Source organism: Sorex fumeus, unplaced genomic scaffold (assembly GCF_029834395.1).
Source record: "Sorex fumeus unplaced genomic scaffold, SorFum_2.1 ptg000045l, whole genome shotgun sequence".
NCBI lineage: Eukaryota > Metazoa > Chordata > Mammalia > Eulipotyphla > Soricidae > Sorex > Sorex fumeus.
In genome coordinates this window covers 13,210,547-13,233,932 of record NW_026606102.1, presented here as the reverse complement: position 1 = coordinate 13,233,932, position 23,386 = coordinate 13,210,547, and the positions used below count along the sequence as shown (strand labels likewise).

Genomic DNA, 23,386 nt, shown 5'->3' with positions numbered 1-23,386 from the left:
TACCATGTACATTCATACGTGTATACATTCATACACACTCACAAGCTCACATTCACACACTCACATTCATACACACACGTAAAACACACACATACATTCACACACGTTCAACACACATCCATACACACTCACACGTGCACACATCCATACATACACAACCATACACACACATACATGTACACACATTCATACAACTCACACACACACACACACACACACACACACACATACACCCAGGCTCTCTGCAGCCTGCATGGCCTGCAGCGCCTGCCCTGGCGACCCGGCCCACCCCCTTAGGCGAGCACCCCAGCAGCGGGATGGGGGTTACAGAGGAGCCGAGAGAACAAAAAGTGGGGGGATAAAGCGAGTCATGAATGTGGGGCCCCACAGGGCCTCCTGCGGCACAAGGAGGAATCTCCAGGGTTTCTGCTTCAGGCCTCAGGCCCAGAGACACACACGGGCCCCCTGTACCCCCCCAACACACACACACCAGCCAAGCGCGTCGGGCCCCACAGCCCCTGCAGGCCTGCAGTGGGGACAGGGCAGGTTCCAGAGGAGGCCGAGGTTGCGAGTTGGGGGTGACAGGCAGCAGAGAAAGCCCGGGCCACCGCGGGCTGGGGGCGCCTCCCTCACGCCCATCCACACCCTGGCTCAGCCACTCCACACACACATGGCCCCCTGCCCGTCCTCTGCAGGCACATCCTCCCCGTGTGCGTCCCTCCCTGCCGCCATGTCTTTCCTCCCCATCCCTCGTAGAGGGCAGAGACGCATCAGAGGGGTGGGTACTGGGTTCAGGGGGGCCAGACCAGAACTGCTTCTCTGGACTGGAACGCAAAATCACAGACCCACCAAACACAGCAGGGCCTGGGGAAGCAGAGACTTCACGGCCGAGCGGGCTGCTCCGGGCCCCATCTGGTCCGTCGCGGGCTGCAGGAGGCCTCGCTGGGGGCGCCCGTGGCTGCTGCCCCCCCCAGACTCAACCTCTCTGTGGCCTGGACAGGAGCCCCGACGGGGACGGCCTCAGCCCCCAACACCTGGGGCAGGACCCTGTCACAAGGCAGACACATCAACCACTGCGGCTGTGCGCGGGGGAGAGGCAGAGAAGGCATCTGTCCCCCACCATGGCGGTGGCACCAGCGCCCTGAGACGCCCATTTCCAAGGAGAGGGAAAGGGAGGGAAGCACCGAGCAGTTCAGACAAGCGGGAGCTGTGGCTACTCGGGGTGGAGTGTCAGGGAAGGGCGGGCGCTACAGCAGCACTCGTGAGCCCAGGAGGCAGCGGTCCACACAGCCTCCCGCCTCGAGGGTGCCCATGGTTCCCACTAAGCCTAGAAAAGACGTCAGCTGTGGCCCGAGAGCAGGAGGCCATGGAGAGCTGTCTCGCCACCCTCGGCCACCTGGCGCTCCTCCTCTGGAGGACATGAGTGGCCATCGGCACATCTGAAAAAGAACTTTTCCAGAACAGCGGACATGGGGGTGCCTCACCCCTTGGCCCTCTCTCCTAGGGACCAGCCTGGCTTCTTCACACGCTGTGCCCGACCGCCACACCCCAAGGACCTTCCCCACCTAAAGCCTGCAGAGTCCCCGGCACCATGGCCAGGCCCCAGGGCAGCTGAGGCCCCACAGGTCACTCAGTCTCGGGAGGGGATGCATTCCGGCATCTCCCAGGGGACAAGCCCTGTTCTACTGGACACCCAGTTTTTATCTTTAAAAAATAATAATAATAAAAAAAAGAGTAAGGAGAGGGGGAGAGATAGCATTGCGGGCAGGGAGCTTGCCTTGCATGTGACTGACCCAGGCTGGATCCCAGCACACCACACGGTCCCCTGGCCACAGCTCCCAGTGTAAGCCCTGAGTACCGCCAGGTGCCAGGTGTGGCTGCCAAGTGACAACTATGCTCCGGGAGACCAGAGAGTCACACGGAAGTGAAGCACCTGCTGAGCCCGTGGCTGCAGCCTCAACCCTGGCTCGAACCCCAGCACCACACAGGTGTCCAACAGCGTCATCAGGTGTGACCCCCCCCCCAGCACAACAAGGAAATAACAAACACCAGGTGAGCGAGAAGAACGGTGTGTAAGACGGGTGAGGGCGAAGAACTGGCCGACTCGTGCCTGATGCCACACTCCACAGGAGGGCCGAGAGCCCATGCGGCCTCTTCCCACCAAGTGGCCAGCTCAAGACTCAGCACCGAGGAAGCCCCTCCCCCAGGGTGTGGCTGGACCCTCCCGGCCAGGCAGATAAGGGGCTGCACACAAAAGGTCCGGCGAGCCCCCCTGGAATCCTGTTTATCCTTGTCAGCTACGCAAACACAGCGTCTCCTCAGATAATGCAAAGGTCAACTGGAGACTTGCCTGGCCTGATAAAAATCACCAGCAGCCCTGAGTGACTGGGGGTCAAGTCGTAAAACGCACGGAGGAGGGAGGAGCGAGTGGGGGGAAAACAGCGGAGCGGGCCGCTGCCCACCCTCTGCAGCGAGCAGCCCCCACCCCGGAGGGACCAGCAGGGGCATTCGGGGACTCCCCGGCTGACACCAGTCTCCCTGCCAAACAGGGACAAAGCCAGGGGTCTGGGGAGACAGTCGGGGACAGGGGACAGGGCACACGCCCAGCATGTGGGAGGCCCTGGACGCAACCCCGGGCCCCTCCCCCACACACCCAAACACGGCGGGGAGCAGACCAGAGGACCCCTGGCTCCCTGTGGCTGTGCCCCCTCCCCCTCATTTTTAAAAAGGCACGTGTCAAAGAGAACAAATGCTGCAAAAGGCTGTTGTTAGGGTCAACAGGACCTGGCCATGAATGGCTGCCCGAGGCCGCTGTTTTTGTTTGTTTGATTTCTTTTTGGGTCACACCCAGTGAAGTTCAGGGGTTACTCCTGGCTCTGCACTCGGGAATTAATTACTCCTGGCGGTGCTCCGGGGACCATATGGGATGCCGGGGACTGAACCTGGTCGCATGAAAGGCCAATGCCCTACGCCCTCCCCGCTGTGCCATTGCTCCAGCCCCAAGGCCACTGTCACAGTCAACGGGATCTGGCCATGAGTGGCTGCCAAAGGCTGTTGTAACGGTCAGCCGGGCCTGGACCTCCTCGCCACTTCCCACCTGCAGCCCCATCCAGGTCAAAGATCTGCTACCAAAGAGAGGCACACACCAAGACCAGGGCTCATGGGGGGACAAGGACAGAAACACACGGGGGTGGGGGGCTCTACCCTGCACTTGGGAGGGGAGCAGCTCCTGCCGTCCCAGGTCACCACATCTGTCTAGGCGCTACCTGCAGGACTCTGCAACCACGATCAGCAGCATCAACATGAGGAACATCCCCACTGTGACTTCACAGGAGGAGAGAGGGCGTGCTCCCTCCGGTGCAGAGGCCCTGGGGTAGGGAGCTGGCGCCTTCTTTCCTTAGGACAGTTTAGTGAGGGGCGGGGTCTCCTCCAGGCGGGTCCCTCTATCCCCATAATAAGGCCTCCCCCATCGTCCGGAACCTGCACTTCACAACACAGAATCATCCCCGAGTGCCCTTGTGGTTTTTCTGATTGGCCATAGGACATTTCTGACGCCATCTGTCCACTCCCTGCTGGCCACCCTTTTCCGTCTCTGCAAGGGCCTGCTCACCAGCAGTTCCGAGGGCCGGTGGTCAACCCTGCTGCCTGTCCGCCTTCCCAGACCAGGCACAGGCAGGCACAGGGGTGTGTGGGGCGGGCCCCCCCAAGGATGCGTTTCCTAACCCAAAGGAGGCCTGATGGGGCCCCAGCAGCAGCACCAGGCTGGAAGCAGGAAGTCATCCCGGGGGCAGGAAGTCTTGGATCATCCCTGATGAGCCCAGACCGCCTGCAGCAAAGGGCATGGGTGAGCGGCAGGGAAAGGAGGTGGGGTGGGGCACGCCTGGGTGGGGGGGCCCTGCACACAGACAGTGCAACCTGACAGGCCCAGCTCCCCCACAAAAGAGACTCCGGGAAGAAAATGAAACAAGTTTACAAGCTTCCCTATTTACTCAAGACTACAGACCTATCAGCAAGGAAGCTTTTAAAATAAACTCTCTCCTCCCGCGGTCACTTCCTCTCTTCTATTTGCTTCCAACCTCTCAAACACACACACACACACACACACACACACACACGCAGGAGCTCACGCACAATCCCCGAGTTTCTTTCCCCCTAGCTGTGGATCCTGAGTCTGCGAGAGGAATTCCAAACTCCGGACAAGGCCCAGCAGCTGGGGGTGCCTGCCCGACCCCCTGCGGCAACCGGGCGCGCATGTCCAGAGCTCCCGGGGATGTTGTGGACCCGCCCAAGAATGCCGGCTTCCCTGGCCTCACTCAGCTCTCTCCTCTCATCCTCCAGTGCTCTCCTGGGTGCCTGCGAGGGGCCCCGCGGCGCGGCCCGCAGGCAGGCCTGGGAGCCAGTTCCCCTTTACAGAGGGGCTCGGAAGCTCCTAGCGAAGTCATGGCACATGGTGCCGCCCTCCCCATCCCGAGTACTGAGACCGCAGGGCACTGGAACCCAGGCTGCCCCCCCAACACCCTGAATCTATCAGACACAGCAAAGCAGCTAGTAAAAGGAGGGGCTGGGAGAGGGGAACATAAGACATAGTACAAAGGTTAAGGCACTCCCCTCACACACAGCAGCCCTGGCTCGATCCCCAAATGGTCCCAGAGACCACCCCCCAGCGCGCGCGCGCGCGCGCGCACACACACACACACACACACACACACACAGAGTAGCCTCTGAGCTCTAAATCAGGAAAAAGCCCTCAGCAAACCCAGGCATGACCCAAAAAGCAAAAGGGGAGAAGAGACGCCTTCTGCATCACAAGCAGCTTCAGCGGTCAACTCCCTCCGAATCCGGGGCGTGGAGGTCCTTCCACAAAGGGCGCTGGGTGTCCTCGGGGCCGGGCTGGGCTCCCGCCCGACTTCAGGGAAAGTCACGGAACCCCGACCTCACGGAAAGGCACAGGCGTGCGGGTTCACTCCGTTTACCCCATTCCGCCCCGTTCTCCCTCCGGGCCGAGAGCTGAGGTCAACCTCCTTCCCCAGCCCCACTTCTTCCCGGCGGCCCCCGTCCATCCCCACCCCCCACCTGCCCATCTGGGCACCGACTTCCCAGTCACTGACGTTCCCCGGGGTACCCAGAAGAGAAAATGCCCCCTGCAAAGAGCCACACACGGTCATTCTCTGCATCGGTGGCAAGGGGCCCGGCCCCGCCTCCCAGGCAAGGCCCTTTTCCGCTGGACTCTGGTTCTCCCGCCGACCGCTTCCTGGGTGCTGGTCCGAGAAACCCCTAAGTGTGTGTGCAGGGGGGCAGCGGGCCAGTGGAGGGGAGAGGGTGGGGAGAAGGAGGCGGGGACCCCAACAAAAAGTACTCCCCGAAGGTGAAAGCCAAGTGCCAGAAGTGGAAAGCCAACGTCTCGTTTAAAAGCGGAGCCGGGCTGCCAAACGCGAGCTCGGCTTCCTTGGAGAAGGGCGGCTTGTCCAACTCCTGCCCTTTCAACTACATCCAACATGGCTCTCGTCGCTGCCGAAATCCCCGCCGCACAGGGGCCTTCTCGGATTACGGTTTCCTTCAAAAAGACGTCTTTTTCCCATGGAGTGTCTTTACTCCCCGCGACCACTCAGAATTGGGGAAAGGCAGGGAGGGGAGGGGGGGCGCGGGAGGGAGGGGGGGCCACACGTCTGTTTCTATTTGAAACTGTCAAAATTAGCATTCCGTAATTAAAAATCACACCCTTTCTCTTAATAACCTAACCAGCATGATACGATCAGGTTGTGCCAACTCTTTAATCTAATTGACTAATTACAGATTTTAATTTAGTCAGTTACTGAACAACTGTTGACAATTTGTTTTCATTAGGGACAGAACAGAATAAATATTTAGGCTTCCAGTCACAAAGACTCCTGTGATCGGCTCTCCGCCGTGACCCCCGACTCCGAGCGCGCACGCCGGCCCCGGCACGGCCCGACACACGCGCACCCGCGGCTCCAGCCCCGGCTCGGCAACGGCGGCGGCGGCCGCCTGCGCCTGCGCCGACCGGCCCACCAGGCCCTCGCGCGTCGAGCTCCTTCCAATGGCAGCGACGCCACCGCTCCCCGGGTGCCGGCAATTCCCAAATTCACACACGTCACTCAAGAAGTGGCAAACACTTAGACGTGGCGAAGAAAAAAATAGATGCCACGCTACATGTCACCGGCTTTTAAGCAACAAAATAAGTTAACAGTCAAAATAGGTTTATCTGCATTCGTCTCGCCGGGAAGCAGACTGTCACCGGCAGTTCTGCCTCTCCTCCCCCCTCCCCAAGTCACCCACTTACAGGTGGCGGAAAGGAGCGGCACTTTCAAAGCACATTCCGAGCCCCCCACCCCGCCCCCACAGCCCCACAGCCATCCGCAAGCTGGCGAAAATAATCGTGACTCATGGGCGAGGAATGGGGCCTGAGGTTCAAATCCAGCGACTTCATGGCCAGGGGCAAAGCGCCTCCCAGCCTCAGTTTCCTCATCCTGGCAAAACGAGGCGATCTGAGCTGAGCTTCGAGGGAAACTGCCCCCTGCACAGCCTGTTCAAGGAGTTACGTGATGCCAAAGGCCATTTCTGGGGCCATAGCGGCACCGCAAGGGACGGGAGTGTGAGGCTTCACACACAGGCTCCGGGTCCAATTCCGGCACTGCTGTGAGTCACCCCAAAGATGAAAGAACACGCAGGGCTAGAGCCGTAAGTCCTGCGGGTAGGGCTTTTGCCTCCGCACACGGCCAAGCTGGGCTCAATCCTGGACACCCCACAGGAGCCCCGCCAGGCGTGATTCCCAAGAGCAGAGCGAGGAGTAAACCCCTGAGCATCCTGGCTGTGGCCCCAAGACGAAACAAACACAAGATGAACACAGAAACTAGAGCAATAGGAAGTGTTTGGTGTCATTGGCGGTCCTAGGCTACAGCAGGGTCAAGTGAGGCCCAGAGCGATGACCGCGGCCAGTGAAGGTCACCCAGCTAGGAAGAAGCTCATTCAGCTCAACAAGAGAAGCCCGGCTAGCTGTCCAGAGGCCACTGCCTCTGAGGTCCTGCACAGGTCTGGAGGGACCGGTCCCCTCAAGCACCTTCTGGAAAGGGGGAGCTTCTCTCCCACTTGAATCTTACTCTCAGGGCAGGGACCGCCCACCCCCCAACTATGGACTCTTCCTAAGGTGGAGGTCTTACCTGCACTGCAGCCGACAACCAAGCCAGCTTGAATTCTGCCCTCTGGTCCGCCCTAAAGGGGGTGAAACACCCTCTCCCTGCACCCCACCTCCACCCCATCCAATCCTGACCATCCCAGAACACAGCTAGGAGCATCCCCAGAGCTCGCTGGGTAGGCATGAACACGCAGGACGGGGTCCCAGGTAAAGAGCCTCATCAGTACTCGTCAGCATTAAGCACAGTGGTGCTCAGGGCGCTGTGTGGTCCTGTGTGCGAAGCCTGCACGTTAGCCCACGGAGCGCTCTCAGACCCTGGCCAACCATCTCGGCAACTTCCTCGTGGACTCCGGAATATCACCGCTATTCACTCTCCACAGTCATCTCTGCCACCAATGAAGGCAAAAACCCAAAGGGCAAAACCCCAAAGGAATGATGGAATTCCTCCATCATGGCTTTTGCTCCCCCTGCCCAGCCAACAGGGAGCCCCCTTCAGCAGGGAGAGCAGTTCCCCTCCCTGCCGATGAAAATAACCCAGAGCACACTGAGACTCCGTGACCGTCTCCAGCCGTCCACAGGGAGTAGATGGGGAGGGGTGTGTGTTTTGCATCAAACAGGGTCTGTAGGGAGAGGAGCTCCCAAGCACCGCCCCAAAGCCACACCCGGTGACTCTGGGATGGACACGGAGTGCAGGGACTGAATTCAGGCCTGGACACACAAAGTGTGTACCTAGGCCACCAGAGAGAGGCAGAGTCTTCTTGAAGGGCCACGGGCCCTAAGCAAGGGGTCTCCTCCCCGGAAAAGGCCCTCGCTCTGCGACCTGACCGCAAACAGAGCACCAGCACCCTGCATGGGGCCTGGGGCACTGCAGGAGACATCACTCACAGCAGAGGAAGTGCCTTAAGAACTTAACCCCCGGGGCTGTATGGCAGGACAGCCCCGACAAACCCAACCAGGTCAGGCTGGGAGCACCCTGGGGAGCTTCTGTGTTATCAGACCCCCTTTGAGGAAAAGGGGAGAACACCCTCCCCCCTGGCCGGGCCTGGCCCAAGAAGGTAAGACAGTCTGTAAAGGACTGTAGCATGTAGTAAGTGCTCAGTAAATGCTAGTGAGCTTCCCGTGCTACCTCACCACCGGTGCATGATCAAATGATCAGCCGCCGAGGCTCCCAAAGGCTTCCCTGCCCACAGACCACCCCCCCCCCCGTGGCAACCGAAAACCAGAGGGGCTGGGGCCCACGCAGTCAGTGCCTTCTACCTGCACTGCCCCTCCACCTTCCCCTGGACGAAACGCTGCCAGCAAAATGATGCCCGAGAAAGTATGTGGCGACAGTCAACTCGCTTAAGTTCATTTTCTCTAGCTTGGGGGTCAGAATCGACTGGAGCGCTCTGGTGATCAAGTTTTCTGCAATTCCCCATCCTGCGGATTAGCTGCCGACGGAAATTCACTGTGGTATTTAAAGTGGCAGCCGTCACAACTAACTCAAATTGTATTGGCTTCCCCGATGCTGAAATGCTCTGCTGAAACCATCAATTGGCCAATTCGGAGAGAAAGCCGCGGCCGAAAGTCCCTGTCAGGCTGTAAAGTCCCCTTCCGCAGCGGTTCCCGGGCCGGAGCCGCGGCCAGGGCGCCTCTTGTAACACAAGCGCGGCCGGGAAGGGTCTGGCCGGCGGGCAGGCAGCGCTGCCAAAAAGCTGGGCCTCCAGGGGGAGGATAACATTTTCTGCTGGAAGCCTTCTAAAAGACGGGGTGGGGGGGGGAGGGAAGGGCAGCGCACACACGCCCGACGCCAGGCCAGCCCACTGGGCCCGCTGCCCCTCGCCCAGCCCGCCCGGCCAAAGCCACAGGAAGCCCCCGGCATCTCCCAAAGCAAACTGCAAAATTCCTAACGGGTGGCGACACGGGCACCGGCGCCAACCTCCTAAGTGGAGGTTTTCCAACGTCGGTGACTGCAGCGGGGCCGGGGCCTGGGTGGCTGGAGAGACGACCCTCAGTTTTCAGGCCTCAGTTTCCATGTTGGTGAAGGGGGGGGGGCTCCTCCTGGATATACGTTCTGTGACTTGACGGTTTCCCCCTCCTCCAAAGAAGGGCGGGTGCGTAATTCACAAGCGAGTTTTAAGACTCTTTCCCCACCCACTCCTGGCGCTGCTCGGGGGACTATATGGGATGCCAGGGATCGAACCCAGGTTGGCCACGTGCACGGCAAACGCCCAACCTGCTGTACTATTGCTCCAGCCCCCTTTGTTTTTATTACTGAGCCACACCTAGTGGTGCTGGGGGGGGGGGGGACCAAATAGGATGGTGGGAACTGAACCCAGGCTGGCCACATGTCAGGCAAGAACCTTCCCTGCTGTTCTATCACTCTGCCCCAAACTTCCTTTAAAAAAAAAAAAATAGGAGTACTGCTATTTATTCAGCCACTGATTAAGCTGATTGACCCACTTCTTACAATTTCTATCCCAGTTGAACAAAGTACAGAGAGGTCACATGGCTTACCCAGAGTCAATCGGAAAGAATCAGAACTTGGAAGACCCAAGAGATAGGAGCCGGGTAAGGCCCTGGTCTTGCATGCAGCTAACCCAAGTTCAGTCCAACGCACCGCACACAGCCCCTGAGCCCTGCCGTGAGTCAGTCCTGAGCAGCACCAAGTACGGCCCAAAACACCCCCCAAAAGTCATACACAGAGGTGCCAGAGAGCTGAGAGCTGCAGGCAGGCGTGCCAGGCTCTGTTCCCAGCCCTGCATGGTACCCCCTCAAGCACGGGCAGGGGCGACCCCCGAGAACTGCCAGGAAAGGCCCAAAGAGGGAAGAGGCCAGGAAAGGCCCAGAACTTGAACCCAGACTGGAGCGACAGTACAGTGGGGCAACAGCTTGCCTCGCACACAGCTGACCCGGCTTCAACCCCCCCGGCACCCCGGATGGTCCCCCCGCCAGGACTGATCCCCATGCACAACCTGCTCTGACCCAAAACAGCAGCGACCAAACACAAGAGCCTGAACCCTAAATTCAAAGCCAGGATTCTCCCCTCTGGGGCTTAAGTCCCCCACACCAACCAGCAGAGGGGGACCTTGAAGAGAACCGGCCAGCCCTGCCGGCAAAGGCCCACTGTGCGCCCCCCAGCCGGCCAGCCCAGGCAGGGTTGGGGTCGGGGGGTGGGTAACACACGCTTTCAAACAGCCTTTTGTCAGGGGGGAGCGGCTCAAAGGGAGGCTTGGGAGCACGAGCGAGCGGCCGGCCGGGAGCAGCTGTGCCCCTGCAGGTCAGAGGACTGTGAAACCAGCACAATGCCAGGCGCCTCGCCCAGACACACAAAGAGTAGGGGACACAAAGCTGCCTCCCGGGGTCTGTGCAAACAGCTGTCACCGGGTGGTGCGAACAAGGGCACTCGAACAAGGGCACTCGGGAGCAGGGGCCATTCGGGTCGGACAGGGATGCCCTGGAACCTATTCCTCCAGATTGTTGCAGCAGTCAAAGCCTAAGCCCCGTTGGTGTTCAGAAAAGTGCCGGGGGGCGCTGGGGGGGGGGGGGTGGCTGGAGGGGGGGGCGCTGGGAGGAGACTGCTCCCACCCCAACTCGCCAACTGCAGGAACTGCAGCCAGCAACGGAGAGCGTGGCATGCAAGCGTGAAGCCCCACCGACCTGGGGGCTTTTATCTGCAATGCCCAAAGGTTAGGCAGTAAAATAGCCTCCCGCCAGCCCCTAGGGGAGCCCCCAAGGCTGCAGCTCAGGAAACGGCCCCTGCAGCTCCCACTGGACCCTGGCCCACGGCCCACGACCCGGAGGGCCTACGGGTCCTTGTCTTCCCCTCCCTGGGCTACTGGCTTTCCGAGCTGGGGTGGAGACCCAGCATCAAACAAACCGCGCATCACAGACCCAGGGAACCGTTCACTCAACGGGCACGCGGAACCCGCGGGATCCCGAAAGAATATTTACGTCTTCTCTGGGGGATGCACCTGCTTCTTTTCTTCGTTTACTTACTTATCGTCACCGCCAGTCCTGACCCACCGAGTCGGTTTAACATCGCGCTAATGGGTCACAGCTGAGAGTTGGCAAAACAATGCGTCACCCCGAGCCCCTGGTCCGTCTCTATTCAAACGTGCGTTTAACAGGCTTCGCACCAGGGCAGGGATCAAAACCGTCTCACCCGGCCAGGCCTAGAGTTCACTCTCCCGCCAGCCGTCCCCAAGGCTGGGCGCGGGGCGCGGGGAGCAGGCGGATGAGAACGCCCGCCCTCCTGCCAGGCCTTCCAGTCTAGGGAGAGAACGGGCGAAGCCACGGCCTCTGCCCAAGTCCCTCCTTCCGGACAGCAAGAACCAAGAGAGAGGCATACAGAGCCATAGGTTCCGGGGCGGGGAGGGCGGGAGGGGTCTCCAGGAGGAGGTGCTGAAGGCAGGCCAGCGGAGGCCCCATCCAGGCCTAGCGTCTAGACTGCGGTGGATGGCCAGGCGGCAAAACAACAACAACAACAGCAACAACAACAACAAATGAAGCCGTGAGTCCAGGGACATGTCAGAGGGCCTGGAGGAGGCTGCAGAGTCCCAGATCCTCGTAGCAAGAGAAACAACAGAGAGAGAAGAGGTGCGTGTCACACAGGCCAACAGCCAGAGGGGCGCCCGACACCCCCATTCTCAAGGGCTGGGGCTAGTCTGAGGCCACATGTGTGACACGCACAGCACTTAACTGCCCCCCCTTCACCCGAAGGTGCTCGAGGACACGGATCCCATCCAGGGCGCTGGCCAGAGGTCAGGGAACGCTGGCCCTGAACTCAAACACACACCTCTCACTGGCCTCAGCTGCTGTCCCCCAGAAAGTCAGGACACCTACACACACACACACACACACACACACAGAGGCCAGGTGACCAAAGGATCACACTGGCTTGTAGAGTGCTCAGCACGCTGAGTGAGGGAGACCTCGGCTGAACCCCAGTAAGCCATGGTTGTCTGAGCACAACCAGGGGCGCCCCCATGCCTCCCCCAAAAGAACACATACAGGGTCCTTGCCGCACCAGACACCGTGTGCATGTGGGCGGACTCACTCCATCCACACGGCGCCCTTCTGAGACAGGCGGCCTCGTTCACCCCATTCCCCACCAGAGGCCACTGAGGGGGAAACAGAAGTTAAACAAGGTACCCAAAGCCACAGCTGATCAGCACACAAGGAAACACAGAGCAAACGCAGGAACCCTGGATCCTCATCAGTCTTCCTAGTGGCAGCGGGCGGGGCCTCAGCTTACCTACCTGTAAGATGGCATGATAACCCCCAGCTCCAACCCCCATGCACGGTCCCCGCCCGAGAGCGAGCGCGGCGGGCAGCACGGGAGGACCTCGCGTTCGGCATCTCCCCTCCCCACAGGGAGAGAAGAGAGCAGCAGGGTGCTGTGACCCAGCTTCCCGCAGCCCTGAGGCTTCCGAGGGCGCCTCTGGGGAACTCCTGGGTGCTCAGAGAACACAAGGGACACAGAGGGGTGTGCCAGTACTGCACGCTCCCTCCCTTCACCAGCGGGAGAGAGACTGCGAGCAAGGGTGAGGGGTGAGATCTGAGTCCACGTCACACACAGACCGGGTCATGAGCCCTGGGGATCCTCCCCTGCAGTCCCGTGGCAGTCACAGCGGGGCAAGGGGCAGGACCACGCTGCCCACCGCAGGTAAGGCGTGCACAACTCGGGGGACACTTATCAGCGCCAGCCTGTGCCAGGGTGTGCAGGCTGAGGCCAGACGGCGACTCCCGCCACCCACGGGGAACCCAGTGGGCAGGGGGCTTCCACTCAAGCATCTGGAGCCCAACACCACTGGCATTGCCTATGCCATATTAAAGCTCCAGGCCTGCCAGAGGAGGACACCACCACCACCTCCCGACAGGACCCCACGCACCCTCCCACCGCACCCCCAAAGGAATCACTGTGCCCCACCCCGCTGACGGGAAAGCGAGGAAGAGAAAGCAGACCAGCCCGGCCCTGCTGGTGGGCACAGGCTCAATTCAGCAGCCCTGCCCCAGGTGAGAACACGACCCTGTCTGTCCAATCCAGAGGGCCCTGGCGAAGAGGCCAGAAGGAACATCCCAAAGCCCACCCACCCCAGAGCAGAGCAGCTGCAAACCTAAACCAGCAGCAGAAGCTCTGTGCTGCTGGGAGCTCTGGCAAGACGAACCCAGGAAGTTTATACGAGGGACTGGATCCACACCACACTGGACAGCTTGTAGTGCACTTGGCCAACCCGGTTCAATCCCCATGTGGTCCCTCCCAAGCCCGCCAGCGGTGATCCCTGAGCACGTCTGGGGCTGGGTGTGGCCCAAAAACAGAGAGAGAGGGAGAGAAAGAGAGAGAAAAGAGATGAAGAGAGAGAGAAAAGGAGAGAGGAGAGGAGAGGAGAGAGAGGGAGGCTTATGCAAGTCATCTCATGCTCTTGTGCCTTGGAGAAAATTACTACCGAGTTAAAGAGATGAAATGATTTTTTTCCAGGTACTCCAAACCCTGAACCCTTTAAGAAAGGAAAGAGCCGGGTAACACTTGTTATCTTGGCTGACAGGCCCCGAAACGTAAACGCCACCAGGCCCATCACCCTCTGGGGACCCAGGCACGAATGCAGGATACACCAAGGGAAGAAGGTCCCCAATACAGATCCCGCATGCCCTGAAGTGCCAGGCCGCTCGAGGTGCCCGCAGAGAGCAGGAGGACTGAGCCCGGGCAGGGCAGCGGCTGGCATACTCACTCGGAGCCAATGCTTCACTAACAAAGCCGGCATTATGCAGAGATGGTGCCCACGGCCGGTCCTGGGGCTCGAGTGAAGTGACCACTGCCAAAAACTCTCTTTGGGCCCCCCCACCCTCAGCTCGCTGAAATAAAGGGCAAGAAGGAGTTGCAATGTGGGGTCTTGCTGCCACTTGAAAACCATTACGGAGGCTGCACAGCCCCGGTTCTGGCAAAACGCAGTTCCAGAGGCTCATTGAGCGTTTAATTAGCGGCCAAGGGGGGAGCTGGCAACCTCTGGGCTGAGCGGCGGCGGCACGCGGGGACACGCAGGAGGGAGCCCGAGAAGGGCTTCACACAGGCTCCGAGGGCGGTGGGGGGAGGCGGGGGAGACGGGTCTGCGTGTGTGGGTTCTCTGCTGATCTGCCACAGAAGGGTGCCCAGGGTCGGAGCCAAAGGCAGCGTGTCAACCTGCCAGGGCCTCTGGGCAGCGCTGGGCCAGCTGATCACACCGGAGGGGAGCGCGCACCCCCGGCTCTGCGGCCTTCCCAGCCTGCCCGCAGGCCAGGAGCCTCCCGTGCCCCTGGCCCCAGAGTTCTGGCATGCCTGGACACACCCGCCTGGCGGGAACTCAGAGCACCGCGTCAAGGAGAGCCCTCTCAAATATCGCTTGGCTATTTCAGACCACCAAGGACACCGGACCCTGCCACGAGCCACAAATACCTCCAGGCCATCCACACCTGGATTCTGGGCGCTTCCCTGTGCCAGCAGTCAGCGCTGCTGGCAACAAAGGTACCCGGCTGCTCGGGACAGAGGAGACGGGCGAGGCTCACGGGGTGCAGTCTTGGGGGAGAACAGGGGGCCCGCAGCAGCAGGCCTGCAGAGCTGGGAAACTGAGGCTGGAGATCCGCCCGGATCGGGGGGACTGCACGTGCCCACAAACTCGCAACTCGAGGGCCTCCCAGGATGTGACCCTGGGGAGCCACTAGGAATGGGACTGGGACCTTCCTGAAATCAGGGAAAATGTCCTTTGAGGGGACACACACGGTTTCTGGAAAAAAAATGTGTCCTCTCCCCGCCCCCGCCCCGTTTCCACCACCCATGTGGGCAACAGGCCGGAGAGGAGGCCGTCCCGCCCCTGGCTGGGGGGACCTCTCAGACAGGAGGCAAACCCTGTTCTCAGAAAAGTCCACTCCTGACACCAACTCAAACTCTGCGGTTGACATTGGGGGCCCTCAGGCTCCTGCACGCTGGGCCCAGAGCACTGAAGTCACCAGGTGTGTGGAGGGGGGCAGGGGGGAGGGTTGGGGGAGCGGGGACGACAAGCGGACTGTGACTCAAATAAAAACTCACCAATTCAGAGAAAGATGAGAAGCCTCCCTCCCTGCTGAACCAGCATTCCCTCCAGATTCCACAGCCTGGCCTTGACCTGGGAGGGACTTCAGAGACTCCTAACCTCTGACCCGGTGGCCAATCAGGCAGGGAGAGCACTGGGCCACAAGCACCCCAGCATCCCTTAAGACCTGAGATCAGGATCTTCTGGGGGCGGGTCCTTTCACATCTAGGAGGAACAGGGATGCTTCTGCTCAGCCCCAAGTGGGGGAGGCAGGACGGGACACCCCAGTACTCCGAAACGCCACACCTCCAGAGAGCAGGCCACTTTCTCTTCGGAAAATGGCTGAGTGTGACTCAGTAAGCCACATAAAAATCACCTGGCTCGAAGGGCTGGAGCAATTGCACAGCGGGTAGGGCGTTTGCCTTGCACGCGGCCAAGCCGGGTTCGATTCCCAGCATCCCATATGGTCCTCCGAGCACCGCCAGGAGTATTTCCTGCGCAACGCTGGGTGTGACCCAAAAAGAAAAATATATATACATATATCACCTGGCTCGAGACTCCCCAGGAAAAATGAGGTCACCATGAGAACATCTTCCATAGGCCGTTCCAGGCCAGGTTACTCACTGACCCCGAATCACCTACTGTTTCCCTACCCCATTGTTCCCGCGCTCCTGCCCTCCCCTCGACGAGCCAGGGTGCCTACTGGGTGCGAGGCATCGTGGGAGCCCCTGCAGGACATTAGCTCACGGCGTCTGGCACGGAAACACTGAACGCGCTGTGGTCGGAAAGATAAACCTGCAGGAACTGTGCATCGGCGCAGGTGTGGCGCAGGGCCCGGAGCGACTGCATGCAGTGAGGACCTGGTCCGGAGCCCGCCTCAGTGGGCCTCCGTTCCCCCAGCCACGGAGGTGCGAGTCCCAGTGTCTCAGCCTGCACCTCTCAGCACAGGGGCTCAGCAGGGACCCACCGAGGCCCTGCACACAGGTGGGTTTTAAAGACAACCCAAAAAAGGTACAGAAAACCACAAAGAAAGTCCTCCAAGGGGCCCTTCTCAAGAGCACGGTGGGGCTTGTCTGGCACGCAGGTGACCCGGGTTCAATCTCGGGCATCCCATGTGGTCCCCTGAGCTCAGAGCCAGGAGTAAGCCCTGAACACCACCAGGAATGGCCCCCCCCCCAAAAAAAAAAACAAAAACAGAAGAGGGGGTGGGGGGAGCAGGGAAGTCCTCCGAGGAGAGGAGCAAGATGTGGAGAGGTTGGGGTGGTCCTCACAGGCTATCGTGATCAAGAGGGCCAAGCTCAGGGTCACCACAGAGAGAGACAGAACAAAAATCAGAGTCTCAGGTGAAGCCAAACACCAAGTCACAGACCCCTGAAGTTGTCGAGTATGTGACTCCCCACGTACTTCTCTGGTCACTCCTGCAAGCCAAGACTTCCCCTTATCCAGGAGCCTGTGCTGTTCCCAGCACCCGGTACCCGGCATCACCCTTCCTCCAGCTCCAGCCCCCACCCCCACCCCCACCCGCGCGGATCCCGTTCCTCCCCCCTCCTCTCTCTGCAGCACCCTCGAAAGGTCCCGGCTCAAACCTGCCTCTTCCCCCAGTAAATGACCAGCGGCAACCCCACAGCACGCCTCCTTCACGGCCACCGTCTTGGGGCAAGAGGGCAGACCAGACCACAAACTACCAAATGAGTCTCAGGATGAGAGTTCTGGGCAAACTGTGTGTGAGAAGGCAACGTCTCTGAATGGGGTTTGGCCAAAGTCAGGGTTCTCCATCAAGAAACTGACTTGAAACAGGCAAGGCCACACCCATCCCCCATCTCTAAAATAAAACCATTTGCATAGCAAAGACTGACCACACAGGAATTGGACATCCTCAGGTAAAAAAAAAAAAAAGTCACGCAAGAGTTTCATTTGATAGAAATGTCAAAGTCACCCACTATTTTGACACGGTGACTGTACCCCCGGCCTCCTCCCACGCCTCCCGCTCAGAAACCCTGTGATCGCCATCGTGGATTTTCCCAGAAGAACCACATCACAAGTGAACCTGTCACCTCCTCTCCTACTAGTAAAAGTTGACTCGTGCCCTCAGCACCACTCGTATCTCCAGGCGCACGTACCACCACTCGGCCGTGGCAGGGTCAAGGGCACCGACTTCTCAAAGCCATTTCATCACAAGGAACAAACCTCAAAACCAGCGGACCTCCATCCGAGTCTCTTAGGCCTCCTGTGACGGGAAATTTGCACCCAGCAGTCACTCACGGCAGGGGGACTGGACATCTTGTGGAAACTCTACCAGCCCGCGGGTACAGGTCACTGTGACTGGTTTCAAACGCAGCGGAGGCATCAACAGGCTGGTTGAGGGGGTGGTCCCTGAATATTTGCAGAGACTAACCCAGGATTCTCGAGTCGGGAGAGCATCCCCACTCCGTCCACGCGAAAGGCCAAGACAACCGAAGCGCCTCTCCTGCCGTATGCACCAGGACAAGAGCTGGGTGCACAAATGAGCACGCACGCACACACACACACACACACACACATATATACACACCTACAAGACCAACATGATGTACGGGCTCGAAGGACACTGGGAAGTTTTTCAGGATCTGACTCCCCAAGATCTGCCCTTGTTTCATCTAATCATCAAGCCTGACTCCACCTCTCGGGGAGGTGAGCGTTCGGCTGACTTCTCCCCAACTTCCCCCCAACTTCCCCCAGAAAGCACTTCACAGGACTTGAAACAATCAGGGGGCGGGGAGGGGAGCGAAGTTGGGAAGAAAGTGCTACGAGCAAACAAATTACCTTCAGGAGGCTACTGACAACACAGGCTTGTGGACCAGCCAAGATCTTCGAAGCACCCGCACCGCCAGTCCGTCCCCCGTCCCCAGGTCCACCCTCAACCACACCCCAAAACAGAATTTGGAAGACGGAAGACGGCATCTTGGAAAATGAGACCAACGGCCCATCTCTCAAAGGGAGGACTCAACACCCCGCCTTATCAGACACGCGTCTTGCAGTGACTTTTATTTCGTGCCTGGGCTCAGCGGTTGGACATTCTTGAGGGCCACACCGAAGAGAGACCTGCCCCCCTCCGGCTGTCTGTCCACCCCAATCACCCCCCTCACGTGGGGCAACGGGGTCTGCACGGGCCCTTTAATTCGGGCAGGTAGGCATCATCGACCCTCTTTTGCATACTGAGGCTCTCTCAGAGGGCCACCGGGAGTGAGGAGAGCAGAGAAGACAGGCCAGGAGACACTGCCAACTGGCTGTGTATCTGCTCTGGTACTAAAGAAGTTGGAGCAATCCAACCCTGTAATTATTGCCAGGATTAAAAATTCGTTACTCACGTAGTCATGAAAGGCCTTCGCTTCGCTTGAATGTTCACAAGTGTCTCGCCTCTCAGGAGCTGCACAGTAAAGGTCCCAAAACACGCTGGGAGTCAAGAAACAGAGTAAGGTCGGGTTACTAATCGGCAGTGGGGTACCCCTCGGCAAGTGCCCCAGGGCGCCTGAGGGTCCATCCCACCTCACCAGCCTTCCCTGGGCAGAGCCCTGCCTAGAAAACAAAATGGACCCACCACCCCCCGCTGTGGCCGGCCAGCCACGGAGCAGGAGAACACTCTCCCAGCAAGCAGACACCTGCCGTGGCCGACCCCCCGGCACACTGCCACACCGCCCGGGACATGGCTTGAGCCCACGCCCGGGGCAATAGGAGCTCAGACAGGCTGGTACGGTGAAGCCCGGGCAGAAAGGCGGTGTGGCAGTGTGACGGAGGTCTCATGTTCACTCCTCTGATGGTCTCCCTTTACCTCCCCCCAAAAAAAGAAATTAAAAAAAAAAGAACACTCAAAATGGCTGCATTTTGTGAAAAGGTTAAATTGTCAAAGTCAGACTGGGACTATGAGTCATAGGCCAAGCTCAGAACTGCATGACTGGTGACGGTGTGCTCGGTCCCGCTCCCCAGCATCCATCCGCAGCCCCTGGCACCCAGGAAACTCCCCCCTCAGCTGCGCTCATGCGAACACTCCTCCTGCCCCCACCCCCAAAGATATCGATGACCTGCGAGAGCTTCTGGGGGGCGCAAGGCTCTGTCCCCTCAAGCTGAGAGCCGGCACCGGTCATCTGCCAGCCCAGCAATGGAGGGACTGGGGAGCCCCATCACACCCCGCTTTGGGAGTCAGAACGATGAGTCCAAAAGGCAGACTGACCCTCTGCCAACCCGAACAGCCCTACACAAAAAGGACGCCTCACTGGCACTCACGAGGGACCTCCCACACCTCTGGAGGGCCAAGGATATGGCTCAGTGGTTAAGGAACAAGCCTCGCATAGCATGTAGGAGACCCGAGTTAGCTACCTAGTACTAAAAAAGAAACGAAAAAAATGATGACGATGAAACACACCCTAGGTCAGGAGCCCAAGGCCCGGGAGAAACAGGCTCGGAGTAACGGGGAGAAAGGTCACCAAAGCACTGGTGACTCCCTATCCAGTGCTCGGGCCCCTCCAAAGAGTCAAGGCAGAAGATGCCATTTCCATCATCAGCTTGCCAGACAAGCCTCTTCCCTAAGGGTGGGAGCCATGACTGCTTCCCACTCAAATGTCATGGTACTGGTACTGGCCGGGAGACAAATCACACAGGCACCTTCCAGGGTCAGACCACAGACCCCCCCAGAGCCGCCACGGCCGGAGCCCAGCCCAACAGAGCCCCCCTATGTCCACGGGGCAGAGTCAGAGTTGGGAGAAGCTGGGGCAACTGGAACTATAGTTCTAAAAGAAAAACTGGGATTCCCGGGGGCTGGGGGAAGGGACACTCCTTTCTGTTGCTCGAAGCCACTCATGGTTGCTTCATGCCTCCATACACACCGACATCTCCACGGGGCAAACTCCCTGCAGGTCAGCCGGGCCAAGCCCTCCACACACCTCAAACCACACAGAAACCCCATCACCCGCTCCTACAGGTAGATCCTTGCGCCACACCAAATGCCTCCGACACGGGCAGATCCCAGGCTAGCAGAAGTAATTAAAAACTCATTTTCCCGGCACAAGTTAGAACACACACTTTCAGCCCCCTGCATTTCAAAGTACGAGGGAGAAGCTGGAGCCTGGGCAGGCGGGCGGGCGGGCGGGCGGGCAAACGCTGTGCTCCCCAGGCAGACTGGGCGCTTGGTCTTCCTAGCCTCCAGCAAGCCAGGATCAAAAGCCCCTCGGCAACTTCCTTTTCTTCTCAAAACAGATCGTCCCACAAAACACAAGGGTCTGTCACTCCCGCTGACCTGCAGCCTGCCTCCTGCCTGCGGCCTGTCCACGCCTGTCCACACGCAAACCAGGAGCCAAAGAGGGGTGGCGGTCCCCCACCAGCAGGGCCAGGGGCCGGGAAGAGGGTGACAAATCCAGGCGCACCCCTCACTCCCCGGGGCAGCCCCTCCGCCCAGGTCCTCCCTCGCCAGTCCAGGTTCTCGCTGGGTAAAATGAGACTCTGTGGTTTTTGGGATGCTGGGGTGGGGGCAGGGCTCCCGGAGGAAGGGACGGTCCGGGCCCTCCGAATGGCTTTTAAAGGAAGTGGCAGCCCCTGAGAGCATTCTATCGGTGGCTGGAAAAGGCCCCAGTAGGTTTTCTTTATTGAGGTTTTGACCTCACAGAAGAAAAAGGAAGGGGACAGGCCAGTCGTAAAACAGACCTGGACTCCCCTCCGCCCGCCCGGCCCTGCCCTGCCCCCACCCCGTCTAATTAAAGCAGCATGCAGAGCTGACAAAAATCCTTCCAGGTTTTCCCGGGGCCTGCGAGGGCCCCAGAGTGAGATGGGAAAGTCAGGAGCTTCCAGCCAACCACCAGGCAGGACCCGGCGGCAGGGGAGAGAGCACCCAAAACTTCGAGCCCCGGCCTCTCGCCCCTCTCCTCCCCACCTCTGTCAGGGTCTCAGGGCTGGTGGGGTCCAGAGGGAGCCCGGCTGAAGGCTGCAGCGGGCAGCCGGGGCCCCGGCTCCAAGCCTCCCGCCTTTGTTCGCTCGGACCCGGGGCTCTCCGGAACAAAAACAGACGCGCGCGCTGGCCCAAAACTCTCGCGCAAACTTACCACCACCACGAGTGCAAAAACCCCGGCGGTTCTCCCAACGTGATGTTCTTTTCCCATCGAATCTGCAAGGCAGAGAGCACAGACAGCTGAGCGGGGCGCAGGGGAGGGAGGGGGCGAGCTCCTGGAGCCAAAAGGCGGTGAGGACCCACTAACAATAAATGCCAAAAGGTGATAAAAATTCAAAATGGTGGCCACAGTGGCTGCTCCTGAAAACAAAGGCTCTAAGGAGCGTGGGGCGGGGGGCTGTCAAGAAACTGGCCGGCGGGGGGGCACGTCCACTCACCTCCGACAAGAAGGTCTGTGCAGATTTCTGTGCTCCTACGTGCAGCAAATACTCGTAGACGTATAAAGCTAGCCTGGAAAGTGGGCAGGGGGCAGAGAGGGAGAGGGGCAGCGTCAGACCCCCGAGGCGCGGGCTCCGGGCCCTTCCTGCGCTGTCCCGCGGGGGCCGGCCCGGGGACGGCGAGCAGCTGGCCCGGCCGGCCCGGCGCTTGAGCGGGAGAGTTAAACTTGGTGGGTGGGGACCGAGGGGACGCGTTTCCCTCCAGCCGTGGGGCTGGGAGCGCAGCCCCCCAAACTTGAACTTCCAAGTGGCGTTGGCGCCCGGCCCGCCTCGGTCTCGCCGAGAGAGAGGTCGCCGGCCGCCCGACCCCGGAGCTCCGCTCCCGGCCCCCCAGCCCGCTTCTGGGGGCCACCCTCTGCCCAGCTGGGAAGGGCCGGGGAGCCCCTGCCCTGCCCCCCCCCCGGACTCGGGCTGCCCGGCGCGCCGCGGAGCGACCCCCGCCCCCCCGGCACGGCCGTGCCCCCAGCCCCGGGGCCGGCACCCGCGCGCCGCGTCGCTGCCCGGCGCCCCGGAGCGCGCGCGCGGGGCCGGCACCGGCGGGGCGCCCGGGCCCGAACAAAGCCCCCGGCCCGCACCCCTCACGCCGCGGGCGGACAAAAGGGGCCCGCGCCCCCCCGCCCCGCGCCCCGGGGGCTCGCGGGCCCGCGCCCACCCCGGCCCCGCGCCCAACAATGGGCTGCCCCCGCGCCGCCCGCCGCGGCCTCGGGGCCGGGGCCAGGCGCGCCCGCCCGCCCGCCCGCCCACCTGCCTCCCGCCGCAGCCCCCCGGGGAACGCGGGCTTACTTTTCCCGAGCCTGCCCGTCCGAGGGCACCGCCGAGCCTTTGCCTTTGGCAAACATGGTTCGCAGAGAGGAGGGCGCCGAGCCCCGCCGCCGCCGCCGCCGCCGCGCTGCCCGCTCGCCCCCGGCCCCCTCCCCGGCGCTCGCCGCCCGCTCGCCCGCGCTGCCCGCGCCGCGCTGCCCGCCCGCGCCCCCGGCGCCGGCTCCGCGCTCCTGCCAGCTGTCAAAGCGTCAGCCCCGGCCGCGGCCCCATCGCCCGGCGGCGGCAACTCCTCCTCCGCCTCCTCCGGCTCCGGCCCCTGCCCCGCTCCGCGCCGCGCCGCCGCCCGCGCCGGCCCGGCCGGGGTGCCAACGCCGCCGCCGCCGCCGCCGCCGCCCGCCGCGCGCCCGCCGCCCGGCTCCGCCCGCGCCGCCCTCCGCGCCTCCGGCCCCGCCGCCGCCGCCGCCGCTCTGCTCCCAGCGCAACCGAACGTGGCTACCCGCGGGCGGGCGCGGGGCGGGCGCGACTGACGGCGGCCGCGGCCAATGGGCGCCGGGGGGCGGGCCCGGCCGGCGAGCGACGCCCTGCCCGCTGCGGCCGCCCGCTCGGACCCGCGCGCCCCGCGCCGCGGGACCTCGGGGGGCGCGAGCGGCCCCTCGCGCCGCGCGCCGCCCGCCCCGCGCCCCGCGCCCCGCCCGCGCGCCCGGGGGCGCCGCCGCCGCGCCCCCCGCCGGACCCCGGCCTGCCCTGCCCTGCCCTGCCCTGCCCTGCCCGCTCCGCGCGCGGGCACCCGGCTGCACCCCGCGCGGCGCGCGGCGGCTCCTTCCCGGGCTCGTGGAGATACTTTGGAAAACCCCCGAGTGGAGCCGCGCGCCGACGGCCCCGGGGGCGCTGCGGGGAGGGCGCGGGGGCGCCGGGCACGCGGGTCTCCCGGACCCCCCGGGGCGGGGGGAGCGCTCCCCGCTTCGGCCGCGCGGCCGGCCCCCCCGCGGCGCGTCTCTGCGGGAGAGGGGGCGCGCCGGAGTCGGGGGGCGGGAGG

At 61.5% G+C, this 23,386-nt stretch overlaps 1 protein-coding gene across 2 annotated transcripts in view; it reads right to left on the bottom strand.

Annotated features, from left to right (window-relative positions):
• SSBP3 (single stranded DNA binding protein 3) overlaps positions 1–22,628 on the bottom strand; it is a 126,597-nt gene extending 103,969 nt beyond the window's left edge. The window contains exons 1-4 of one of the 2 annotated variants that reach the window (XM_056122167.1): positions 22,372–22,628; positions 21,529–21,601; positions 21,246–21,307; positions 18,525–18,609 (exon numbers count right to left, since the gene is read on the bottom strand). In XM_056122167.1, coding sequence (XP_055978142.1) covers positions 18,525–18,609; positions 21,246–21,307; positions 21,529–21,601; positions 22,372–22,427 — 276 coding nt within the window. In that variant the 5' untranslated portion in view covers positions 22,428–22,628. The remainder of the gene's footprint in view (positions 1–18,524; positions 18,610–21,245; positions 21,308–21,528; positions 21,602–22,371) is intronic. The other variant, XM_056122169.1, reaches the window with a different exon arrangement.
• Between the last annotated feature and the right edge of the window lie 758 nt (positions 22,629–23,386).